At 46.1% G+C, this 27334-nt stretch overlaps 1 protein-coding gene across 3 annotated transcripts in view; it reads left to right on the forward strand.

The window, feature by feature from the left end:
- LOC113450251 (apoptotic chromatin condensation inducer in the nucleus-like) overlaps window positions 1-18267 on the forward strand; it is a 98137-nt gene extending 79870 nt beyond the window's left edge. Inside the window, exons 12-19 of one of the 3 annotated variants that reach the window (XM_087918905.1) lie at window positions 4288-4435; window positions 4526-4683; window positions 4774-4881; window positions 5673-5780; window positions 6295-6613; window positions 7142-7242; window positions 12420-12612; window positions 14647-18267. In XM_087918905.1, the coding sequence (XP_087775031.1) occupies window positions 4288-4435; window positions 4526-4683; window positions 4774-4881; window positions 5673-5780; window positions 6295-6613; window positions 7142-7242; window positions 12420-12612; window positions 14647-14726 (1215 nt within the window). In that variant the 3' untranslated portion in view covers window positions 14727-18267. Of the gene's footprint in view, window positions 1-4287; window positions 4436-4525; window positions 4684-4773; window positions 4882-5672; window positions 5781-6294; window positions 6614-7141; window positions 7243-12419; window positions 13074-14646 lie in introns of those variants that run through there. The other 2 variants (XM_087918904.1, XM_026721406.2) reach the window with 2 other exon arrangements.
- The last annotated feature ends 9067 nt before the right edge of the window (window positions 18268-27334 follow it).

The raw sequence follows: 27334 nt of genomic DNA on the forward strand, positions 1-27334 counted from the left end.
TGTCCTGACGCCTCCCTTCAGATTGACGCTTCCTGGTTCTTCTAGTTCTGGCGTCAATCCACAATCTGTCAGTTTCCTCGCTGGAAACTTCTGTCTCATTTTGTTGATCATTTGCTGGCCTGAACGAAGTCAAAGGTTCTGGGGAGGATTGTCTCTGCGACAATCTCTCATCCTCCTGGCTCACGTCTGTGTCCTCTGATAATTCAGACTCCACATTCACAGCAGGCTCCAACCTTCCATCGTCAGAGTCATCCGAGTCAAAACTCCCAGCAGGATCGATCCTTCCAGTCACTATATATATATATAGAGAGAGAGAGTTTGTTTTACTATAAAATTAGTAAAGGGAGCCTCTATTCTAAAAAATATAAACAGTCAAAAAGGAGAGAAAGAATAGGTAAATATAAGAGAAAAAACCAGTCCAGTTAACAATTGCTAAATCGCGATAGAAGTTCAGTAAAAAAAAGTAAAAGTAAAAAGCCAAGCCTCACTTTGACATTTCTCTTTAAAAAATCGCCGCTAAGTCAGTTTTGTCAAAAATCTTACAGATTTCTTCTCATTCTTAGGGTGTCCTTAAGTCCCAAATATTAATGAAAAAAAAGTCCTCACCAAACCGATACACTTTCTCTTTCAGTCTCTTCCTTCCGGAGCTGTTCAGCAGCTTAATGGCTGCCTCTCCGCCGATGGTAGAAGGGCTTCTCCTGGATCAACTAGGGACTTTGCGATGTCCCTGGGATCGACAGGATGCGCCCCTTACTATCACCGTCTCTATGGGACGGTTTAGGTCCGTTAGGACTGACCAGGGGCAAAGATATCAGCTGCGATCTCGGAGCCCTGAGATTGCAGCTGTATCGCAGCGACGTAGCTCCGCCTTCTCCTTCATCTTGATTGTTGTTCTCCCTATTAGTGACAGTTGTAAATTTTCCCATTTCGCCAGATCTAGCATTATCTGCTGTTTAAGTTTAATATAATTATTCTCTTTTAGTGTACTGCATCTTGCTGTCAAGTATATCCCCAAGTACTTGATCTTATTTGTGACCTGAATTTTCAATAGGTCTGCCAATTCTTCCTTTTGTCTTGATAGCATATTCTTTGTCAAGATCTTTGTCTTATCTTTATTTATTTTCAAACCAGCCACCTTTCCATATGAACTTTTAAATGATCTTTTGCACGATATTCTGATTTTTCGAGTTTCACCTGTAGAGTTTCCTGCTTGAGCAAGCGGTTGGACTAGAATGCCCCTAAGGTCCCTTCCAGCTCTCTGTTAAATGCACATATTATAGGGAGAAAACTATTCATCAGTGTTCAACTAGCGAGTATAATAATGTGTTTTTGTCCATTGCCCTTTTCACATTTTTTAAAATGTTCTTGCCTAGTTTTGTTTTGTCTCTGTTCAGTTTTTTTGTTTTGCTTTATATTTTTATTTTCTGAGTAAAATAAAAATGTTAGATTTTTTTAAAAATGAAAGCAACCAAGCTTAGAGAGCCCCAAGGACCGCCCGCTCCCCCAAAAAAATGGTATTTCTCTTGCTCACGAAGACTAGACACCCTTTAGAACAGGGGTGGGCAAACTACGGCCCGCGGGCTAGATACGGCCCGTTGGTCATTTTAATACGGTCCGCCTCTGAAAAAAAATATTCCCCTCTGAAAAAAATATCGGGGCCGGCCAAAAGGGACCCCATGCCACATGCCAAAAAATCACACACACAACACGGAGCTGGGCAGCCGCTTCCCTGGTGGGGCCGAGGTCGCCGCCTGGGGAACGCCCACTGCTTTCCCTCGTCAGGGCCGGGCGGTGGCGTGTTGCCCTGCGCCGCGTGGCCCCTGCCAGGCAGCGTGCTTCTCTGCTGGTCTCCTCCTCCTCGGCCATACAGAACAAACAGGCAGAGAAGGAGGAGACCAGCCGGCTGAACAGGAAGCTTTCTGCGCGAAAGAGGCAGCTACTAATCTCCAGCTTTGCTCTGCTTCTCCAATGGTCCAGCACCACCCTGTTCTATGCGCCGGCTGTTCGGACTTGCTGGGCCTGACACATAGAACAGGGCGGCACCGGATGTTGGAGAAGCAGAGCGGAGCTGGAGATCATTAGCCACCTCTTTCGCAGCACAGAAAGCCTCCCCAACTGGCCAGCTGCTCTCCTCCTCTGCCTGTTCGTTCTGTATGGCCGAGGAGGAGTAGACCAACTCGGCTGGTTGGCGGAAGCTTTCTGCGCCCGAAAGAGGCAGCTACTAATCTCTGGCTTTGCTCCGCTTCTCCAGTGGTCCGGCACCACTCTGTTCTATGCGCCGGCTGCTCGGACTTGCTGGACCTGACACATAGAACAGAGCATGCTGCAGGCATCTCGCGACAAGCCCCAGGACATGTGGTCACCTGCTGGCTGGCCGGGCCAGGCCAGGCTGGAAGAGAGCACGTTCTCCAGAAGAAGGAAGCGTGCTCCGGGAGGGGCAGGTGCCGGGCAGGTGGGCGGATGTTCGGGACCACTTAAAGGTCAACTTTAAGAGTGCCCCCATGGAAGAAGCCGAGCAAAGCGTGGTGGCGGCAGGGTGACGGGGCATGTGTGTCCCTCCACAAGGAGTATGAAGGGAGGCAGACACTGCACCTCTCAGGAAAAAAGTAGGTGCCAAAGCCCTGGCTGTCACCTGGGAGGGGACCGTGGGCGGACCCATCGCATGCCCTTGTTGCCCCCGCCGCCTCTACTTTTGTTCTCGTTCTTGGCTTCTTCCATGGGGGCGCTCTTAAAGTCAATCTGGAAGACGTATTGTTAGATCGCCACCAACTCATCGTTGGGAGAGGTGCAGCCCCTGAATACTCGAGAAGTTTTGGGCAAGTTCTCTGACTTTTAAAACGCATCTGTGTGGTGTTTGCCTCCTTCATGCTCCTTGTGCATTCCGGGAGCACCTAACTGGAGCAAAGAGGCGAAGTTGACTGCTGTATGAAATGAGCACCTTGGCTTCCCCTCTTGCTCCTCACAGTTGCCCTCTGCTGGTGCGGTTCTTTACTTGGGCAGCCAGGCGCCCGCAGCAGCAACAGGCAGTTCTGCCGGGCTCGCTCAGGTGTCCAGCTGGGGCTGTCAGGAGTTGCTACCGCCAGCGCAGCTCAGTCCCAGCGTTGCCTTGGGAAGGAAGGCAAAACCAGGAGCCGCTGAGCCTGAGCCTCAGTGCCGCTGCTGCCGTTGCAAAGCGCCGCCCGCGCTCTTCCTTTTTGCCTCCGAGGGAGGAAGGAGGAGAGAAGAAGGGGCGATTCCCAAAAAATCTTGTGCTGACCCGGCCCGTCTGTCAAATTTTAAAAGTCAATGAGGCCCCGAGCCAAAAGTTTGCCCACCCCTGCTTTAGAACATTCTCAATTTAACATCTTATCATTCTCTGATACCCCTGAACTAAAGAGGGAGGAAGATCCTTCCTCGTCTCATTTGCAATACTGTTCTGACCCAGCTCCCTGTACACAACAAATCCTCTGAAGTAAGCTCAAAGATTTCTTTATTAGGAGCGCCAACAGCCCGACAAAATGTCTCTCTCTCACTGCAGGCAAACAAGCCTGTCCGGCCAGAAGATGAATAGTTGTCTGCCACATCTATTCGTCTCCACCCCCTACCTTTTATCCCCAGAGCTAGGGTGGGGCCTCGCTAGCAGCAGAGGCTCTACTGGCCCTTGGATTGGATTCGATTCGATTAGATTAGATTAACAGAGTTGGAAGGGACCTTGTAGGTCATCTAGTCCAACCCCCCGCCCAAGCAGGAGACCCTACACCATTTCTGACAAATAGCAGTCCAATCTCTTCTTGAAAGTCTCAAGTGATTAAGCTCCCACAACATCCGAAGGCAAGCTGTTCCATTCGTTGATTGTTCTCACTGTCAGTTCCATAGATTTCTACTGCTCTCATCTCCTCTGCCTTCTGTGCATCCATGCGTTCGGCACTGGACCCAGCTGTTACTCTTCTTCATCAGCCACCTCCAGACTTGACTATCTGAGCGCTGACAGACGGCCCAGGCTCCACCTCTCCCTCTCCCTCTCTCTCTTTAAGAGCTCCATTCCCTCTTACCCCTCGGAGCTCTTAGGTTGCCTTGATGCTGACCCTGACTCCCATGCCGCCGCCGCTGCTTCCTCTGATTCAGCTGCTGGAGGGGCCGGCGGCTGACAGGCCACAACAAACTTGAAGATGTTCGGATCAAGAAAAAATGGGGAAGAAGGGTTCCCCACAAACCAGGTTTAGAGCAGCACCGGTCCTGCTGTTTTGTCAAGTTCAGCCCGGTCCCTTCCAGCTGAGAAACCTCTGTCCCACCCTTCTTCCCTCCCAGGTGGTCCCTGTCGAAGGGCAAGAGAATGGCCAAGGGGAGGAGGAGGAAGAGGAGAAGGTCCACGAGGAAGAACAGCCGGAGTCGGCACCCGTTATCTCTGTAGAAACTGTGGCTCTGCCTCCCCTGGTAGAGCACGAAGTCAAAAAAGGTACCTGGGGAGGACGGATGACAACCGTCAGAAGACTGGGAGCTATTGACCCTGACAGGTAAGACTCACCTGTGTGAGTTTCTGTCTCAGTTTGCCCCACAGTCACACTGAGCGACACGCTCACCCGGCGGTCCATCAGCCAGCAGTGTTCCAGGGTCTCCATCACCATCGACGATCCCGTCCGCACGGCCCAGGTGCCCTCCCCACCACAGGGCAAGGTCAGCTGTATCGTTCACATCTGCAACCTGGTGAGTGTTTTTGGGACGGCGTAACTATTTCAGAGGTTTTTTGGGGGACATTGGGAGTCTTTCTTAACACCCGGATGTTTGTGTGAATAGGTGAGGCCCTTCACCCTGGGGCAGCTGAAGGAGCTGCTGGGCCGGACAGGCACCCTGGTGGAGGAGGCTTTTTGGATCGACAAGATCAAATCGCACTGCTTCGTCACAGTGAGTCTTTGGGGTTTCCACCTCCTCCTCCAGAAATTCTCCTTTCCAGAAAAATCGGCATTTTGCATCAATCCAGCTCTGCTCAGGTGCTTTTGAAGGTGAAAGCTACACTATACTGAGGATCCCAGATTGTCTGGGTTTGTTCGTGATGCTGCTTGATGCCAAATGCTATCCAGGTTTTAAAGGGAATTTAGAGGGTGTTTTAAAACAAGTTCTGCTTTGGGGGGAATTTTAACTGGAATGTCTACAGGGATTCTCTATCATCCAGGTAAGGGTTGTCCCAAAGATGCTTTTTTTCAAAAGGCAGCTTGAGTTTTCCTGGGTTTTTTCCCCCCTTGAAAATATTTCACTTCTCATCCAGGAAGCTTCTTTAGTTCAGTTTAAGAGGAACACTTCAGGATTTAGGAAGCAGGGGGAAGAAATGGCTGGAAACACATCTCTCTCCCCCACTCTTTCTCTCCTCTCCTCTCCCTCTTTTTCTCCCCCCCTCTCTTTCTGTCTCCTCCCTTTCTCTTTTTCTCCCCTTTCTCTTTTTCTCCCCTCTTTCCCCTCTTTCTCTTTCTCCTTTCTGTTTTTTTTCTCCCTCTTTCTCCTCTCTTTTTCTCATTCTCCTCTCTCTTTCTTTTTCTGTCCCCCTCTTTCTCCTCTCTCTCACCCTGTTTTTCTCTTCCCGCCCTCTCTCTCCCCTTTCTTTCTCCTCTTTTTTTCTCCTGTCTCTTTTTCTCGTCTCTCTCTCTCTCTGTTTTTCTCTCCTTTCTCTGCCTCTCTCTTCCACCAATATTGTCTTTCAGTATTCAACAGTGGAAGAAGCTGTCGTGACGCGAAACGCCCTTCATGGGGTCAAGTGGCCACAGTCTAACCCCAAGTTTTTATCTGCTGATTTTGTGGAGCAGGATGAGGTACGGAGCCCAACAGGGAAGAAAGATGTGGGACAGGTGGGGAGGGGGATCACCCAGAGTTCATTGCAAGAAAGTGAAACAGGAATACATGCTCCAAAAATGATGGGGTTTTTTTTTCCAGAAGACAGTTCTCTCTGACTGTTAGCCATACAGGTAGTCCTCGGCTTACATTTAGTGACCCTTCAAAGTTACAATGGCACTGAAGAAAAGCAATTTATGACCACTGTTGCAGCAACCCCATGGTCATGTGATTTACATTCGGGGGCTTGGCAAATGACTCATGTTTATGATGGTTGCAGTGTCCTGGTGGTCACGTGATCCCCTTTTGAGACCTTCCGACAAGCAAAGTCAAGGCGGGGGGAACCGGATTCAGTTACTGGTTATAAATCGAGGACTACCTGTAAAATTGACACCACAAGATAATGTCTCTTAGCTTTCTCGCAAGTATCCTTTAATTTTGTATTCCAGAGAGCTTCCACCTGCTCACCTGAGGCTGTTCCTTTCTCTTCCTCAGCTGGATTTCCATCGTGGTCTTCTGGCCAACCGTTCTGCCGAGGCCAAGGCGGATGAAGCGCCCACCTTCCCCGGGGTGGGCCCAACCACGCGGGGGGAACGGGAGCTGTCCCGGCGCTTGGAGGCACGGGAGCGGGAGGCGGCCGTGCGGGAGCAGTGGGCCGAACGAGAGCGAGAGATGGAGCGCCGGGAGAGGACCCTGGCAGAGCGGGAGTGGGATCGGGACAAGGTGCGCGAGGGGCCCCGTTCACGCTCCCGGTCCCGAGAGAAACGCCGCAAAGAGCGGCCCAAATCAAAGGAGAAGAAAGCTGAGAAGAAAGGTAACGAGAGAGAGTTTGGTCTACTGGTTAAGGCACCAGGGTAGAAACTGGACAACCATGAGTTCTAATCTCACCTTAGCCATGAATGCTGATTGGGTAAACTTGGGCCAATCACCAGGAGACAGTGAATTCTAGTCCCACCTTAGACATGAAAGCCAGTTGGGTGACTTTGATCCAATCAGGAGACTTGAGAATTGTAGTCCCACCTTAGGCATAACTCATCTGGGTGACTTTGGTCCGATCACCAGGAGAGTGGGAGTTCTAGTCCCACCTTAGGCATGAAAGCTGGCAGGATGTCTTTGGGCCAGTTCCTCCCTCTCAGCCCAACCCATGTCACAGGGTTGTTGTGGAAAACAGGAAGAGGAAGCAGTGTTAAATATATTTGCCACCTGGAGTTGTTTGTAAATATAGTAAAAGCAGAATCTAAGGCCTGGCCTCCTCCTTCAGTCTTTTCTTTTTTTTTTCTTTCTTTTTTTTTTTTTGCAAAAACTCAATAACAACCAACTTTCTTATCTTCCTCCCCAATAGAAAAAGCCCAGGAAGAACCTCCGGCTAAACTTCTTGATGATCTGTTTTGCAAAACCAAGTCAGCCCCTTGCATTTATTGGTTACCCCTCACGGACATCCAGGTGAGACGGGACGGGCACCGGCCAGGGTGACATGGTTGTCTCAAGATGTGGTTTCTTGGTTTCTTCAGCCCTGAGGATGAGAAGGTGCTTTCAAGACACAGTCCTTGACTTAAGGCCACCATTGAGCTTTTGTTGCTAAGTGAGACGGTGGTTAACTGAATTCTTCCCAACATTCCGACCTGTCTTGCTGCCGTGGTTAAGTGAGTCACTGTATCAGTTCAGTTAGGAACCCGGTTGTTAAGTGAATCGGGCTTCCTGATCAGCAGGTCACAAAAGGGGATCGCACGACCCCCGACACCACGAACGTCATAAATACAAGTTGGTTGCCAAACATCTGAATTTTGATCCCAAAATGGGGATGCTGTAATGGTTGTAAGTGTGAAAACCAGTTGTCACTTTTTTTCAGTGCTGTCATAACTTCCAACGGTCACTAAGTGAGGCTGTTGAGAACCGCCTGTACTTCTCGTCATAGGCATTTTGAGAGATAAGAAATGTGATTGTCGATGGTTATAAAAATGCAGCAGGCATCTTGGAGCACATATTCCAACAAAAGACACTTTAGAAGCTTTTTTGCAAGCTGCAGTTTAATAAAATGACAAGCTGCAATTTTAATAAAAATGTTCCCAGATTCTTCCTGATTTCCACTCACTAGGGAAAGCAGATTTGATGACTGGGCATTTTTTTGCCTGATCCAGAAACTTCGGGTGGAAGATAATTCCGATATTTGGAGAAATATTTCATGTACAAGTAGTCCAGTAGTTTCAGTTACAACGGCACTGAAAAATGTGATGACCATTTTTCACACACCGCGACCATTGCAGCATCCCCATGGTACCAGAGGAAAATGCATGCAATTTGAAAACTTAAGCACAATTTTTTTGAATCAGCAAATAAGCCAGGTAGGTGGTTGTCCCATAAATTAAAGATAGAGAAAGAAAAAAGACTAATCCAGCCACTTAAGGATGAGGAAGGGAAAGTATGCCATCAGATGGAGGAGAAAAAGAAAATTGTGCAAAGATATTTTGGTGAGCTTTATAAGCAAGAAGAAGTTACGGAAGAAAATATTAGATATTATTTGGAGAGAAATGGTCTGAGCCCAATCTCTGAAGAAAAAAAGAGAAATACCCAATAAAGAAATAACATTGGTAGAGCTACAAAGGTGATACAAAAACAATAAAACCCCAGGTCCGGATGGTTTACCTGGCGAATTATATAAAAACGTGCATGAAATATTTGAACCAATACTACTAGAACTATATAACGAGGCATTAATGGAAGCTAGACTCCCGAGGTCCTGGTCCGAGGCATACATCTCATTAATCTCCAAAGATGGCACCGATCAACAACTTGTTGCCAATCTCGTTGCTAAATACGGATTATAAGATATTCATGACAATATTGGCAGAAAGAATGAAACTGATTTCGAGTGAAATTATACATACAGACCAGAATTGTTTCCTGCCAAATAAACAAATCAAAAATAATATTAGAATAGTACTAAATTTGATTGAATATTATGAAGCACACCCAGAAAAACAGGCAGCTTTAATTTTCCTAGATGCGCAAAAGGCATTCAATAATTTAAATTGGCAATTTATGATATATCAAATTTAAAAATTGAATTTTGACACTAATATAGAAAAAAACATTACAAAAAATATATTCAAATCAAAAAGTGAGTGTACTGGTAAATGGAGACAGCACGGAAGATTTTGAAATTGTGAAAGGAGTGAGACAAGGGTGTCCACTATCGCCTTTGCTATTTATCTTTTCTTTAGAAGTGTTACTAACTGCAACCAGACAAAACCAGAGATTCAAGAGATTAAAATTAGAAATGAGGAATATAAGGTTCAGGCATTTGCCAACAATTTGGCATTTATAGTTGAAGACCCAATAAACACGGGACCAATATTGTTGTAACAAATAGAAAAATTTGGGGAACTGACAGGATTCAAAATAAATATAAAACTAAGATGATAGTCAAAAATTGTACAACAAAGCAGAAAATAGAATTAGAAAATACAATAGGACTACAGATAGTAAAGAAGGTGAAATACCTTAGAATTTGGCTATCACCCAGATGTTCATCATTAAAAGAGGATAATTATGTTAAATTGGTTAAACAAATTAGGAAAGAATTGGAGCTATGGGCAAAACTGAAACTATCTTTATTAGGAAGAATAGCCGCATTGAAAATGAATACCTTACCAAAATTAATATATCTATTTCAAATTATCCCAATTAAACTAGGGAAACCCTTCTTTACAGAATTAAACAAAATGACATCTAAGTTTGTCTGGTTGGACAAGAGGCCACGTATCAAAATGAAACTATTACAAGATAACAGGAGCAGAGGCGGTCTTGGACTACCAGAGTGGGAGCTCTACTATCAACAGCGGTGCTGAATTGGGTCGAAGATTGGGTCAAACTAAGAGATAAGAGAATTTTAACACTAGAAGGACATGACCTCCAGATAGGTTGGCACGCATTTTTGTGGGAAAACAAAAGTAATATACATACCTATTTTAATCACCATTTACTATAACTGACTACAACATGGAAGAAAATCAAAAGTAAACATTATATGGAAATACCACAATGGCTGTCAGTCATGGAGGCCATGATCCACCCACATAGGTTAGATTTAAGGAAAATGGTAAGCTATGGGGAATTATTAAATAATCAAGGAAAATCAAATCAAGAGCTAAAGGAAAATAGAATTGCAATTGATTGGTGGCCAGATTTGCAAATCCAAAATAAATATAAAAAAGATTTGAAACATTTTGGATTTGATAAAAGGCAAAACCAACTAGACAAAATTTTAATGGGACCGGAACAAAAATTTATAACCAAAATATACAAATACTTACTAGACTTTAAAATGGAAGAGGAAACAGTGAAAGGTACAATGATAGCATGGGCCCAGAATTTTGGATACAATATAGAATTAGGGGAATGGGAGAAAATATGGAGTGTAAATTATAAATTAACTATATCCTCAGCATACAAAGAAAACATGTATAAAATACAGATGGTATTTAGCCCCAACCAGATTGGCAAGAATTTATCCCAACACAAGCCCAAAATGCTGGAAGTATAAGAAGGTTGACGGTACATTTTATCATATGTGGTGGCCATGCCCCGAGACTAGGACATTCTGGATTCAAATTAAAAACTGGCTTCAAGAGATTACTGGTTATCAGATTGAGCTCAGACCGGAAACCTTCCTTTTAGGAATTATTAAAGATAGAATACCAAAAGAAATAAAATATTTATTGTTACATATCACAACAGCCGCCAGAATAGCCTTTGCACAGGTATGGAAAACTCCCAATATTCCTAAAGAAGAACTGATATTACAAAAAGTAACTGAAAGTGCCGAAATGAATATGTTAATGTTGAAATTGAAAGAAAGAGATGACTCTGATTATTACCTAATCTGGAATAAATGGTATGATTGGTTAGCAAACAGAACTAAAAAATAAGACAAGAAACTTAATTGTAAGAAGCCTTAAGAATGTAAAATGTAAATTTGTAAATTATGTAAGAATATAGGAATAACAATTATAGTTAAAGTTATTAATATTAGATAAATATAAATACAATGTGTTAAGATATTTATAAAAACGTGTATAGATGTTAAGAATGTTGTTGAAACTGATGCTTTATGTTGAAAATTAGAAACTCAATAAAAACATATTAAAAAAAATGTGACAACCATTTTTCACACATAGCGACCATTGCAGCATCCCCACGGTCCCGTGATCGAAATTCAGATGCTTGCTAAGTGACTCATATTTACGACGATTGCAGTGTCCCGGGGTCATGTGATCCCCTTTTGCGACCTTCTGACAAGCAAAGCCAATGGGGAAGTCGGATTTGCTTTACAATTGTGTTATAGGTAATCTTTAACTTACAACCACAATTGAGCCCAAAATTTATGTGACTAAGCGAAACAGCTGTTAAGTGTTGTTCCATTTTATGACCTACCTTTGCCAGAGTTGTTAAATAAATCACTGCAGTTGTTAACCCGGTTTTTGAGTGAATTTGGCTTCCCCATTAACTTCGCTTGTCAAAAGGGGATCATATAACTCTGGGACACTGCAGCCTCTCAGCTACTCTTAGCAAGTCTTGCAGGCAATAGAACGGATGAAATAAATACAGACCAAACAGGTGTTCCGGTAGTATCTTTACTCCGTGCTAAAAATCCAGCAAGTCCAAGAAGTAGTGACCCATTCAAAGCCAGCGCTAAGGCATCCGCCTCCCCAGCATTTCTATATATACTAACCCCACCCCTTCTATTTCCCCTTTCTCTGCTGCACCGGTAACTACCATCCAGTAGTTAAAATCCCCTCCAGCAATCGGCGCCTCATGTCTTCAGTGCCTGTCAGCTGGGAATCTGAACTGGCCCAGCGAGCCACCATAGCCTGCATATCCCGTCCCCAGGCAACACTTGCATCCCGCAGCTCTGGACACCCGACTCGTCTGGCAAGCTTCCCATTCCATTGTGATCCGACTGCATTGTCTCTACTGTTCCCAGTACGCCACGGTCTAGATGAGTAGGAAGGGCAGGAAGGCAGCTGGCAGCTTGGCAAGGACATCGGGATGTGCGGTAGGACAGCTGACAGCAGAAGGGGGGGGAAGTGCATCCCAGCTTGTTTGGTGAGCTCCAGGTCAGAGCTCGACACAGCCGTCATAAATATGAGTCAGTTTCCAAGCATCTGAATTTTGATCATGTGACTGGGCGGGATGCTGCAATGGTCATAAGTGTGCAAAAAGGTCACAAGTCACTTTTTTCAGTTGTGTTATAGCTTCATTAAATAATCATTTTAACGACCCCATAATCCCTTGCGGGATGGAGCTGAGTGTTTATTGGCCAGATGCCCTTCCTGCCACCAGTGTGGAGTTTTTTTCAGCATATATGTTCTCATTGTGTCCAGAGAGAGAAATGTCCGCCTATTTCCCCAATTTCTCACAGCCTCCTGATTGTGAGGCAAGAGCTCCACCTCTAGGCCACTCATTATAGCTTCATTAAATGAACAGTTTTAAATCAAGGACTCCCTGCAGCAATTCACTTAACAACTGTCTCACCAGCCAAAATGTTGGAGTCACTTGTGCGCGTAAGTCGAGAGCTGCCCGTAACGCAGCCTCTTCCCCTTCTGCTTCTCTCCTTGCAGTGTGTCCAGAAACAGGCTGAGCGAGCAGCTCGTGCTCGAGAACGGGAACGCCGGCGCAAAGAATTGGAAGCCGAGGAAGCCCGTCAGCGGGACCGTAACCGCCAAGCCGAGCGGGACAAGCGGCGGGAACACAGCAGAGAGCGAGAACGCGAGCACCCCAATGCCACCAGTGGTGGTGGGGCCAGTCGAGCAGGTGAATGTGGCGGCCGGGGAGACCGTGAACGGCGCAAAGCCAAAAGCCGCCACAGTCGGAGTCGGAGCACGCCTGTACAGGACAGAGGGGGGCGCCGCTGAGCTATTCCCCAGCCTTCCTTTTGACCTTTGGGGTGTGGGGAGGAGTTGGTGGTGGGGGCACTTTCCCTGAATCAAGCTCCTGAGTTTTACAGGCAAGGAGGAACAAGGAGGGGTAGAGAGTTTCTTTGCCCACTGCTGGAAGGGCCAAGAGGGGTCTGGTGTGGCTAGTGGCGGCCAAAGTGGTAGGGCTCTCCCCCCCTTCCCCTAACGGGATAAGTTTGATTCCGGACCCCTCCTGCTCCCCTCTTCTGGAGCCAGTGTCCTTCCTGTTGATTTGTATTTTATTTTGGGAAAATGTTTTTTTATTCTTCTGATGATATAGGAAAGAGAGCATAATAAAGAGATGGCATTAGTTTTAAAGCTGCTGTCCTGCTTCTTTTGGGGGGTGCAGAAAATGGGAAGCCCCCCACCATTGCAGGAAAAATAGTTTGCTATCCTCTTGCAAAGATGCTTGAATCCTGCCCTGATGCATAGGGCTCTTGTGCTTTTGCCCAAAGGGGAAGGGGGAAACCCCCTCTAGCAAGTTGTAGTGGTAGAATTTGTTCCCAAGCCAGCAGGAAAGACACCAAGCTGAGAGAGCACCAAGGACCCCACAGTGCAGCCGTGATCTATAAATATTCCATAGGTACAAATGGTGTGCCTATAGAATATTTGTAGCTCACGGTTGAACTGTGGGGTCCTTGGTGCTCTCTGAGCTTGGTAGTTTTCCTGCAGATGTTTCATTACTAGACTAGGTAACATCAGCAGTACTAGAAAAGACTGAGGTGTGTGGAGTGGAGGAGGAGGAATGTGGGGTCCATGATGCTCTCTCAGCTTGGTGGGTTTCTTGGAGACGTTTCATGACTCAGGTAACATCATCAGTGCTAGAAGGGAGTGGAGTTTGTGAAGTGGAGGAGGAGGAAGGGGAGAGCAGACAGGGAGGAGGAAGAGGATTGTGGGGTCTTTGGTGCTCTCTCAGCTTGCTGGTTTTCTTGCAGATGTTTCATGACCCAATTAGGTAACATCATCAGGGAGTGGGGTTTGGTAAACAAAATCCCAATCAAGGAACTCACAACTCACACAGTCAAACAGTTAACAGCCTAATCAAGGAGCCACCAAGAACACCCTCCAACACTAATAGGGCAAGCCGCTAGCATATAAACAGAGAACAAACCCCACTCCCTTCTAGCACTGATGATGTTACCTAGTTGGGTCATAAAATGTCTGCAGGAAACCAACCAAGCTCAGAAAGCACCAAGGACCCCAATTGAACGGTTCGTATTTATGCAGAAAGAACTATGTATTATATTTCATATATTTATTTAAAACATTTCTGAAGCCGCCCCTCTTCTAACCAACTCTGGGCAGCTACCAATCCAAAGTTAAAACAACCTATAAACTCATACTAAAACTGTAAAACGAAATGGATCAAAATGTTTTTCTTCTGCTTTCCTGTTGAGATCTGAGAACCAACCCACCAAATGAGAGCATCTTCCTTCATCAGGCCTTTTAACTGTCAAAATAGCTCCACCAGCTGAATGTCTCTGGAGATTCTCCATCATCCAAGTCATAGTTGTCCCAAAGGTGGGTTGTTGTTTTTCAAACAGCAACTGGACTTCCTGGTTTTTGCTTGAAGACATTTCACTTCTCATCCAAGAAGCTTCTTCGGCTCTGACTAGATGGGGAGTGGAAGGTATGTCTGCAAGGAATAAAAATCTTTCCATTCCCCACCATCCAGTCAGAGCTGAAGAAGCTTCTTGGATCAGAAGCAAAATGTCTTCAAAGAAAAACCAGAAAGTCAAACTGCCTCTTGAAAAAAGCATCTTTGGGACTTCGACTGTCTAATTTGACTTTCACGAATTCCAGAGTTTAGTTTGGTCACCCAAATACGGAGCACAGAGTGCAGAATTCAGCATACAAACTATACCTGCCCATTATACTATTCTCTTTTCAGCGAAACCAACATTAAGCAAAGCAGAAGAAATAAGACTTTCGAGATCAAATCTGGGTCATTCATTGGAACCAGAGGTTTAGTCTTCTGAGCTTTCGGATCCATCCTGGTGCCCATCCTCAGGGAACTTCTCTAGCAGAGTGTGTGCTTTGGGCTATTCTGTTTTGCAGCTACTAAGATTGTTGGCCAAGCAGGGACAAAAACAGCCAGGGAAATAATTGAAGTGTGGGAAACAGCCCTTTGTCAATCAACTGGCTTATTTATTACCTTTATTGTCAGAGTACGTGTACAATGAGATTGGCTGAGCCTCCCTTCATGCACCCCCACACACACAACTCACAGTGAGGACAGAAGTCCCTATCCCAGACCCAATCTTATTACACTATGTGACCTTGTTGCACAATGCGCTGGCCCAACTATCAAGTACTTAGGATCCACAATAAACAGCCATCAACACCCAATCAGCAACTAAAAACACCCCACACAACAGGCACCATATGCAGGGAGTCTGGCTTACAATAGTTTAGTCACTTCAAAGTTACAACGGTGCTGAAAAATGTGACTTAACTATTGTTTTTCACAGTTAAGACCTTTGTAGCCTCCCCATGTTCATGTGATCAAAATTCAGACGCTTGGCAACTGGTTCATACTTATGGCTATTGTTGTGTCCCAAGGTTATGCGATCCCCTTTTGCGACCTGACAAAGTTAACGGGAAGGCCGGATTCACTTAACAGCTGGGTTGCTAACTTATCAATGGCAGTGATTCACTTTAACAACCGTGGCCAGAAAGGTTGTAAAATGCGGCAAAACTCAATTTTAACAACAGAAATGTTGGGCTCAATTGTCGTAAGTCAAGGTCTACCTGTGTTCGCCTTCCTTCGTGAGACTTGAGAATTCACCTGCAAAGGAAATTAAAAGGCCAGAAAAAATATCTGAAAAGAAAAGGGAAATTTAAAATCAGGACTCTTAAAATTAGGCCACGGCATTAATAAAGACCTTGTAGTGATGGAAAAATAGGCTTCAAAAGCCTTAGCTGGAAAACTGGCTTGATGTCTTAAGACTGTTTAGAAACTTACATAAACACGATTATCTTTAATGTTCAAATAAGATCCAAATATAGCTGAATGTCTTAATGCAAGGGTTAAACTGAAAAGATTTGGGCTGGGCTTGGAATTAGCTTGCAAACGTTTGTTTGTTTTTTTTCTCCAAGTGAATCCTTTTTCCTTTTTGCACTTCTATTTTCTCCCTTCTTAAAGAGCTTTTTGGGGGAGCATCCGCGTCTCTTTTTCCTTTCTGTTTTCCTGCTCTCCTCTTGCAAAGGATCGAGAGGCATGATTGATGCACATGACACAGCTTTCCAGCTAGGATTTGCACACGCACAATCTGGCCTAACACCACAATGGCAGATGATGATTTACAGAAGGTTTCTCTCCCCCAAATGGAAATAAAAAGGCGTTCACCAGGATTTATCAGATGTGGTTGTTCCCTTCTTGGCAGATAGATGGCGCGAGTCTTCCACATAACCTGGTCAAAGGATGGAGGCAGTTCACTACTCTTAAGAAACAAAATAAATACACAAACGCAGGCCAAGGGGGCAAATTGCACAAAGAAAAAGGACTGAGCAAGAAAGGATAATATTTCTCCTCTAAGATCCTGGTCTCTTTCATTTTCTAACCTCCCCCACCCCCACTAAGATCTTGGTTTGTTGTCCCCCCCCTCCACCCTTGTTCCAAAACCACAAGATGCACAACTGGCCCCCAAGGAACATCTGCAGCTGTGACCCTGTCCTTTTCCTGCTTCCAGAGATCTGTTTTGCTTTCGCTCCCTCGCCATGTCCTTTTTTTTTTCCATCCTTTGCACAATCCTAGGCCCTACTCCCCGACTCCTCCCCCCATCCTACTCTTTATTTTTCTTCCTTCCTGGGCAAAGCTCTGCAGAGAATGGGAACTGTCATCCAATTATTTTTTTGTTCCTGCATCCTAGATCTTCGATCCTCGTTTTTCGGATGCCAACATTTGGCGTTGAGGCTGGGGGGAGGTGAACCAAAGGAAGCACATTTTGCAAGGCTTTAAGGCCCCAATCCATCTTTCACACCCACCACCACCCCTAAAAAGACCCCCATCCTTCCAAACAGTCCAGAGCATGCATGCACAGAGATGTAAACCATCTATACCAGGGGTGTCAAACTGGATTGCCTCGAGGGCCGGATCAGCATTGTAGTTCTCCGTAGGCCGGTTGGGGGTGGGTGGGGGAAATGGGATAGACACATCCTGCAGCACCCTGCTGGTCAAACCTTCACACAACACACACACACCCCGTGCCCCATTTTGGCTGGCAGGGTGCTGCAGGAGGCCGCCCAGGCCAAAAATGGGGCATGGGGGGGGCTTGCATGGCCCCCCTATGCCCCGTTTTGGCTGCCAGAGGCACTGTGGGCTGGTCCTTTGCTATTTCCAGGCTGGCCCCCTGGGGCAGTTCCGGCCTGCTGGCCTTGAGTTTGACACCCCTGATCTATATGTTCCTCCATCCATCCATGGCTTTCCTCTGCAGATCCCAAGATCTGGTGCCTTCGATCCCCTCCTTCAATCCCCCAGCTTGCTTCTATGGGAGAGATCCCCATGGTTTGGGTGGGGGGGGTACAGGAGAAATTGGGTACAGGGTCCCATCTGAGCTTAAAAGCCAGCCAAACTCCCAAAGTATTAAACCTCGGGTTTTTTTGGTGAGTTGGGAAGCTGTTTGTTACAGTACATCCTTGACTTACGACCACAATTGAGTGCAAGTTTTATGTTGCTAAGTGAGATGGTGGTTAAAGGAGTTTTGCCCCATTTTACAATCTGTAAAATACTACCGTTGTTGAGTGAATGGCTGCCGTTGTTTGGTTAGTAACCCAGTTGTTAAGCGAATCTGGCTCCCCCCATCAATGTTGCTTGCTAGGTCGCAAAAGGGGATCATGTTGTTAGAAATAACTAAATTCAAAAATAAAATGGTATATACTGTAAGATGCTTAAAGGTTTCACAAATAGGGGTTGGACTAGATGACCTTGCGGGATCCCTTCCAATTCTATTCTGTTATCAAATGAAATATATCTCCCTGTATATAAATCTTTGCTTTTATAATTTTGACATGCTCCATTGTTAAGACTTTTTATATTTTTATCTTATGCCTTTTATATTATTATTATGTTGGAGGGGGTTGTTGTTATAATCTCTTTGGAAAAATGGTAGTATATGATGAGCTTAGAAAGAGGCCCTGATGAGGGGATGCTACATTCCTTAACGCTAAGGAAAGATGCCACGTGGGCAGCCAAAGTAAGAGGTACAGAGGGGTATGGATGAGAACATAAAGGAAGGAGACAATTCTCCCTAGAGACATCCTAGGATTAGCTGCAACACCTGAGGGCAAATCCAATGAGTTTGAACTTGGGAAGGAATGAGTCTCAAGAAGGAGGGAACTTGGGTGATGAGATGAAACTGTATATAAAGTACGTTTTGAAATCTTAAGGTGAGGTTCTTAGCTCAAACCTCATGTTGAGATAAGCTAAGATCCTACCACTCTTTGCAAACAGCTTTTTTCCCTTTTGTATGCTTTGATTTAAGCTTGCAAATAAAATCTGTGTTTTCACCGATCCAAGTTCTTGTTATTGGAGTCATTTCCAACAATTGGTGGAGAATGCGGGCAACTGCTCTCTTCTGATGCCCTGGATGGCAGAGTCGGTGAGGAAGGCATGCCCCATTGATTTCAATGGTCCACAGTCAGCTCTGCTGTTCAGGAGCATGGAACGAGACACAGATCCGTGTTTAAAATAGAGGTCGGTTGAAAACAGAAAGAGAAGGAAGGGGACCAGGTTTATGGGATTGCCAGAAACCACTGGGCAACTCTGCGTGCAGACCTAGGGGTAAGTACTGGTAGTTCTAGTCAAGTAAGAACACACTCACTAGGCAATTTGGGGTTGGATAGGACTGAGAATCTGAGACTTGTGTGGGAGGTCTGTGGATGAGACGACCCTAGCAGTCCTTGGGCTGTATTGAAGGTCGAATAAAGGTCTCTATAGATCTTGATCTTTAAAAAACTAGCATTTGCTGGGAGGTTCAGGATTGGTAGAGAAGAGTTTGGATCTTTAAAATAAGCCAGCGTCTGCTGGGAGATTCAGGCTCTCCAGGGCAGAGACAGACCTTTAGTGGCAGTAAGGGGTGTCTTTTGCTCTGGCCAGGTGCCAACTGTGTGTGTATGAAGGTCTCACTGGAACAAGTTGGTAAGGATTGCTCCAGTCTGGTAACCAACCATGGGCAATTCCCATGGGTCACAAGGGAAATGTGTGAAGAAGATTCAGAAAAATCCAAAATTAAAAATTGATCCTTCAAGTCCCCTACGGCAATTTCTTGAAGGATGGGGAAAACCACCCTGTAGAAAATTAATTACTAAATTGGGTATAAATAGAGAAGATATGGTAAATTTGTGTTGTTTGGTGGGAGGATGAAAATTTAAGTTGGCCCCTATTAGGAACAAATGATTATTTTGTTTGTAATAATTTGTATGAATATGTAAAGGATAAAGAGTTCAAGACAATAGAAAATGTAATAGATAATGCCCTGATCTGGAACCCAGACAAATGGCCCTGAGAAGAGGGATCTTATAAAGCAAAATTATTCATGGTAAATAAGGAGGAGGAGGAAGACATGGGAAATAGGAGGTATTTACCCCCTCCTTATAACCCAAACACTGTCCCTGCAGCACCACCAATGCCTTCTCCTCCTTCCCATTTACCAAGTCCAAAACAAAGTGTTAAAAATTCCCCTGCTTTAAGCCACAGTGCTTTAAGTATAAAGCACTGAAAAGAGAATTGGAGCAATGTAAAAAAGATATTAGGAAATACTCTGGCATGGACCCGGACGATTCTACCAATACACAACTAGTTCAAATTCAGTTTGTAACAAAGGCATGGCCGAATCTTCTCAAAGCCCAAAAGATTGATGTCCAGCGAGATAATGAGAAAAATAGAAAGGGTAGAATGATGGTGAAAACAGTTAGAGAAGTTATAAAACAGGAGAGACCTCCAAAAACCCCACTCCAGGAAAGGTTAGGACAAGGAAGAAATTAAGGAATGAAAGGGTGGAACCAGGGAGTGAAAAGGGGAAGAGGACGTGGTGGTACGAGCAGGGAGGACAGAGTGAGTAGATGTTTTGGGTGTCACCAGCCTGGACATTTCAGGAAAGACTGCCCAATCCTAAGAAGGGAGATGCAAGTGTATACTATGATGGCATAAGATGAAAGTCAATACTAGGGGTGTCAGGGGTGATGTAAGGAAGAGGAAGTTGTGTTTTTAATTGACACTGGGGCAGCGAGAACTTTGATATCAGTATTAACTGAAGAGATGAAATTAAGTGGACAAAGTATTAGAGTATCTGGAGTAAAAGGGAAGGATTTGAAGTACCCAAATTAACCCCCCTCTAATTGGGAATAAAAGGACAAAATAAAAAGATAGAGGTGTTGTGATTGGAAGGACCAATCCTGTTAGGAACTTTGAATCTGATGACTGTTAGATCGTGGATTGATGTCAGAACCAGGAAACGTTAATCTGATGGGCAAGCCAGTTAATTAGCACGTTGCCTTAATGGGTATAAAAGGACACAGCTGAGCTAGTGCCTTTCGCCAGGAACAAAATGACTGTTTGAATTTCAAAAGGAAGTCCTAACAGTTTTGCCTGCAGTTTTGAATGAGGATGTTACTCCCTTTAGTTTGATTTGATTGTGAAATGTCTGCTTTCCGTTTGTTCGTTTGAATTTCCAAGAGGGGACATAACATAGAGGTGTGTGTGTGTGTGTGTGTGTGTGTGTGTGTATATATATATATATATATATATATATATATATATATATATATATATATACACACACACACACACACACATATATATATATACACACACATACATACATACATACATACATACATACATACATATACCTCTATCTTATATACCAGAAGCAGGTGTTAACTTGCTGGGAAGAGGTTCCCTAGCAGATCTTCAATTGAAATATGAATTTGGGCCAGTAGAGATGATTCCTATGAGGGTTTTGAACCCCACTCAAGAATCCAAACTAAGTACACTGCTCAAAAAAAATAAAGGGAACACTTCAAAAACACAATGTAACTACAAGTCAATCACACTTCTGTGAAATCAAACTGTCCACTTAGGTAGCAACACTGATTGACAATCAATTTCACATGCTGTTGTGCCAATGGAATAGACAACAGGTGGAAAGCATAGGCACTTAGCAAGACATCCCCAATAAAGGAGTGGTTCTGCAGGTGGTGACCACAGACCACTTCTCAGTTCCTATGCTTTCTGGCTGGTGGTTTGGTCACTTTTGAATGCTGGCAGTGCTTTCACTCTAGTGGTAGCATGAGACGGAGCCTACAACCCACACAATTGGCTCAGGTAGTGCAGCTCATCCAGGATGGCACATCAATGCGAGCTGTGGCAAGGTTTGCTGTGTCTGTCAGCGTAGTGTCCAGAGCATGGAGGCACTACCAGGAGACAGGCCAGTACATCAGGAGACGTGGAGGAGGCTGTAGGAGGGCAACAACCCAGCATCAGGACCACTCCCTCCACCTTTGTGCAAGGAGGGAGAGGAGGAGCACTGCCAGAGCACTGCAAAATGACCTCCAGCGGGCCACAAATGTGCATGTGGCTGCTCAAACGGTCAGAAACAGACTCCATGAGGGTGGTATGAGGGCCCGACGTCCACAGGTGGGGGTTGTGCTTACAGCCCAACACCGTGCAGAACGTTTGGCATTTGCCAGAGAACAGCAAGATTGGCAATTTCGCCACTGGCGCCCTGTGCTCTTCACAGATGAAAGCAGGTTCACACTGAGCACATGTGACAGACGTGACAGGGTCTGGAGACACTGGAGGATGTTCTGCTGCCTGCAACATCCTCCAGCATGACCGGTTTGGCACTGGGACATCATGTCTTGCTCCATCCACCAACGCCATGTTGCACCACAGACTGTCCAGGAGTTGGGGGATGCTTTAGTCCAGGTGTGAGAGGAGATCCCTCAGGAGACCATCTGCCACCTCATCAGGAGCATGTCCAGGCATTGTAGGGAGGTCATACAGGCACGTGGAGGCCACACACACTACTGAGCCTCATTTTGACTTGTTTTAAGGACATTATTACATCAAAGTTGGATCAGCCTGTAGTGTAACTCCAAATCCAGACCTCCATGGGTTGCTAAATTTGATTTCCATTGATAATTTTTGTGTGATTTTGTTGTCAGCACATTCAACTATGTAATGAACAAAGTATTTAATAAGAATATTTCATTCATTCAGACCTAGGTTGTCTTATTTTTGTGTTCCCTTTATTTTTTTGAGCAGTGTAGTTAGGCAAAAGCAGTACTCAATTTCTATAGAAGAATAGAAGGGGTGGCATCCCAACCCTTACCTAAAAACAAGCAAGAACTCAGGAAATTCTTAGGCTTGGTGGGATACTGCAGACTATGAAATGATGGGCGTGCTGATCTTACCAAACCCCTGTATGCGAAGTTAATTGAATCTGAACCTTGGAATTTTAAGTGGGAAGGAAATGAAAGAGGAAGCTTTGAAAATTTGAAATAAGCCTTAACCAAGGCTCCTGTGTTAAGTTTGCCAAATTTGGAAAAGCCATTCCATCTCTTTGTAAACACAGAGAATGGAATTGCACAAGGTGTGTTGGCTCAGGACTGGGCAGGACAACGGAAGCCTGTGGCATTCCTGTCAAAAATAATGGAAAATTGAACATTGTGAGCACTCCACATCAAGTCATAACCATTCTCCAGCAAAAAGTGGGGAGACGTAAGCAGACAGATTTGGTTTTAACTACAGACCATAATTTGAATCCAGCACAGTTCTTAGCCAACACTAGATCAGTGGATCAATATGGATTAGAACATTATTGTTCTGAAGTAATAGACTTACAAACTAAAATAAGACCTGATTTGGAGGAACACCCCCTTGAGAAAGGAGAGGCAATTTTTATAGATGGTTCTTCTAGAGGGGAGGGGGGAGCACAGAAAAACATACCAAAGAGATCCTGGAAGCAGGGGGGTCTGCCTTGAAGCTGGTCTGTTCAGGCTTGTGGATTGTATACACTGTATTTTGGAAGGACACAGATTCCAGATATGCGTTTGGGATGGTGCATACTTTTGGCAAGTTTGGGTGGAAAGAGGAATGATAAACAGCAAGGGAAAAGAACTAGTACATGAAACTCTGATAAAGGAAATAATGAATTCCTTATAAAAACCTAGAAAAATAGCAGTGACACATGTGAATGCACACCAAAAAGGAGAATCAGTAGAAGAAATTAATGTGTTCACTGAGAAAGAACAGAAAGGGAGTTACAACAAATAGGAGGACAGGAGGGGGAGAAGGGAAAGTGGTTTCTCCCAGATGGAAGACAAATAATAAGCAAACCAATTGCACGAGAATTGCTGGAAAAACTACATGAAGGGAGTCATTGGGGAATTCAAGCCATTGTGGATGAACTTTTGAAATGTTATGGTTGTATTGGAATATACCCTGTAGCAAAATCAGTTATAGATAAATGTTTAATTTGTAAACAGGTAAACAGACAAGCTGTCAGAGAACAACAGATGGGTGGAAGGCTACCAGTGCTAAGACCCTTTCAGTGTTTTCAAGTGGATTTTACAGAATTGCCAAAAGTGGGGAGAGTAAAATATTTATTGGTCATAGTAGACCACCTCACAGGGTGGGTGGAAGCTTTTCCCTGCAGTAATGCTACAACAACAGTGGGGTCAAGAGTATTGTTAGATCAAATTAATATTGGAAACACATATGCCATGGACTAAAAATGTCTTCCTTTAGCCCTATTGAGAATACGGACCCAACCTAGAAAAGACATTGGAAGCAATATGTACATAAACTGTCCAAATATTTCGATTTCCTGAGGAAACAAGGACTTTTGGCTCAAACACCACCTTTCCAGTCCATAAATTCCACCATGGTGATTGGGTGCTGATCCGGAGTAGGAAGGAGAAGTTAACCCCGAAATGGGAAGAACCATTCCAAGTACTACTCACCTCCAAAACCGCAATCCAGATGGCCGAGAAGGGTTTGATGCACAACACTCACGTAAAAGGCCCTGTGTCTACACCGACCACCTGGACCAGTATTCCACATGGGGACCCACTGAAGTCAACCTTGCAGAAACAATAAACTAATAACTGATGAGATTTGCCCCCCATAGGTTCTGAATTCGAGTGGAAGGAGCTGAAAAGAGGTGGCGAGTCCAAATCCAGTGGAGAAGTAAAACCCGGAGCTGGGACCAGGAGTGGAAACCCATATATGTGGTGTTAAAAATTAAAAATAAGGTTCAATCGTATTAAGTAAAAATAGAGAATGGGAAAAAGACCTTTTTAAGTCAACTTCTCTTTTAAGAAATTTTCATGCTGATATTTGTTATATGTGTAGTGGGGACTTTGAGAAACTGGTAAAGGATATTTTGAAAGGAGAGAATTTACCAGTTCACAGAGACTGATGCATGAAACTGGTGAGTGGATTGGAATTGGGATAAGTATAGCTTTGGTAATATTGTGGGCCTGGGTGGCTTATGGGGCCAGGAGAGAGTGGATTCCTATAATGTGTCCGAAAAGATCAGAGAGAAGAGACAGAGGCCCTCCCCAATGTGTTGATTCTGTGATTGCATATGTCAGCATGAGTGTTGCTGTTGTATTCATTGTCTAGACCAGAGGTGGTATTCAGCCGGTTCGCACCAGTTCGCACAAACCGGTAGCAAGAATTGGGCGTGGGTGGCCAAACCAGTAGTAACTTCTGGCTGGCCACGCCCCGACCTGGTCACCGCTCGCTCCCTTGCCCCACCCGCCCGATGCTTACTCACCCTGCCCACCTGACGCTTGTCCCACCTGCCTGACACCTAGTCACTCCTCCCCCATGCAGCACACTGGGTCCTCGTGGCTTGCCTTTAACCTGTCTTCCCACATGGTGACTGCACCCCAACTGAGCAGCCCTGATCTGACCGCTCATAGGTAAGGGTGAGGGAGGCAAAACATTCCCGGGACCTTGCCTCACCTCCCTCGTCATTCCCAGGACCTTGCTTCATCTCCCTTGCTGTTCCCAGGACCTTGCCGCGCTCCCACCCGCCATTCCTGCAACCTTGCCTGGCCTGGCCTTACTCGCCATTCCTGCAACCTTGCCTGGCCTCACTTGCCATTCCCGCGACCTTGCCGGGTCTGCTCCGCCGTTCCCGGGCTTGGCTGGCTGACTAAGCTGCCATGTGGCGCTGTCCCAGGTCTCCCCTACTATGTGGCAGCCACAGCGCAATGAGTGGCAGCGGAGGTGCAGAAAACCTGCTTGCCCGGGCAGCCAGGGCTTTCCTTCCTCCCCGCCCGGGTGAGCAGGTTTCTTGCATCTCCACTGCCGCTCGTTGCACCGCAACCACCACGTGGTAGGGAGAGCTGGGAGAGCTGGCAGGACCAGTCAGTCGGGCAAGGCCATCCAGACGATCCCCCAGTGCCCGGAGGCTACAAGGGTCCAGATGGAGAGGAAACCACTCCCCATCATTTGGAAGGCCAGGAACAGGACAGGGCTAGGAGACTTGTGGGACCCCACCCCCCTCTGAGGGTCCCTTTCCATCTCCCCAAGTTAGAGGGGGTGGGTGCCTCCTGGTCCTCTCCTTACAATACCATCATCTCGGGAGATGAAGCTGCCGCCCTTTTTCCAGAGCAGACCCATCCCTGAAAGTGGCTCCTCCAAGGGATTCCGACCTTTCTTGCCACCATTAAGTGAATTGCTGCAGTTGCTGTCCGTAACACGGTTCAACGAATCTTGGCTCCCCCCATGGACTTTGCTTGTCAGGAGGTCACAAAAGGCAGGGAATCACGTGACACGCGCCCCCTCAGAAATGCTGCGACTGCTGTAAATATAAGTCAGTTGCCAAGTGACTGAATTTTGATCACGTGACCATGGGGAACGCTATCAGAGTTGTATAAGTGTAAAAAAAAAAAAGGTAATAGCTCCCTTTTTTCAGGGCCGTCCTAACTTTGCGCAGCCATTCAAAGAACGGTTGTAAGTCGAGGACTCCCTGTCACCACAAAACAGCTGAATAAAAGCATCATCCTGCCCTCATGAGAGTCTGAATCCGCTGGGAGAGGAGCTGGAACAAGAGCCAACAGAGATCAAGAGGGCAGCTCCGTTGGCCTTGGAGGAAACTGGGGAAGGGCAGAGTCAGTCTGGGCAGGGCTTTTCAGGATCAGAAAGGCTTTTGTAGACAGGGAGGAGGAGCAGGAGAGACAGAGCTCAGGTGACGAGCAAGGACCACCCCCTCCTGATCCTAGAGCACGGAGAGAAGAGAGAAGGTGAGAACAATGCAGACTGACCCGACTACTAGGGTGGAGAGCGCCCCACTTCTCTTCACAAGGTAGAGGTAGTATTCAACCGGTTCGCACCTATTCGGGCAAACCGGCAGCGGTGATTTGGCGTGGGTTGCCGAACCGGTGGCGAGCCCTGGCTGGCTACTCCCCCGAACCAGGTTGCCCAGTCGCCTGCTTATCCCAGTCACTCTCCTAGCTTTCCCTACCACATAGTGGCCATGGCACAGCTCGGACGTGTGCAGCTGCTACACATGCAATACGCATGTGCAGCAGCCCTGGGACATCCGCCTGCCTGCCCGCCCTCCCAGATCACATTTTCTTCCTTCTCCTGGTGGACGCGCCTCTTCCAGCTCAGCCCAGCCCAGCCTGGCCCAGCCTGCCAGCAGGTGGGTGGCCGGATGTCCTGGGGCTTCTTGCCCCCCTTGTCACGATATGCCTGCAGTAGCCCCTCAGGCCGGCTGAGCCGGGAGCTGCCATTCCCAGGCTTCTACTCACCCATGCTTGGTCAATGCCTCTTTACCTTGCCTGAAGCATCTGGTCCTGCCCCTCACCCTCCCCTTCCTTGCCTGGCCTGAGAAGGTAAGGGCAACGGCAGGTGATAGCGAAGCAGCTGGGTCCCTATCTTCCCCTCTCTCTCCCCCACTCTCTGTGTGTGTGTCTCTCCCACAAAGCCGCGGCTGGGCTTTCCTTGGCGCTCTTTGCGACTTTCATTTCTTCTTTTTGGAATCCAGACTGGCTGAACAAGGATCACCAGCCACGCTGGAAACATGTCTTCAGGTGACCCATCTCCCCCTCCCCATCCTCTCGTGACTGACAGCTGTGGTGGGGCCGGGAGGATGGCGTGCACACCTGAGGAGGAGAAGGTTGAGAAGAAGGGTCGCCCGAAGGTAGGCTTCCAGTGCGGCCTGCGATCCTTGTTCAGCCAGCCTTGATTCCAAAAAGAAGAAATGAAAGTAGCAAAGAGCACCAAGGAAAGACCAGCCGCAGCTTTGAGAGAGAGAGAGAAAGAGGGAAAGAGAGAAAAAGAGGGAATGAGAGAGGAAGGGAGAGAGACAAGAAAGAAAAGAAAGAGAAAACAGAAAGAAAGAAAAAAGAGGTCCGGGGGGTGTTTGTGCAAAGCGCCGCTGCAGCCACTTACACAAGGCCCCCAGAGTTGCCGGGCAACAGTGACGGCCTTACTGTGCAGGAACAAAGCACAACTTGCCTTTCTTTCTCAGCTTTTAGATTCCTATTTGCAATGCAATGGGCAGCAAAGCTAGGTTCGTCCCCCTGATCTAGTAGCTGGAAAAGGGGACAGAGAG

Source organism: Pseudonaja textilis, unplaced genomic scaffold (assembly GCF_049901715.1).
Source record: "Pseudonaja textilis isolate UNSWEBS1 unplaced genomic scaffold, rPseTex1.2 PTEXSCF20, whole genome shotgun sequence".
In the NCBI taxonomy this organism is placed as follows: domain Eukaryota; kingdom Metazoa; phylum Chordata; class Lepidosauria; order Squamata; family Elapidae; genus Pseudonaja; species Pseudonaja textilis.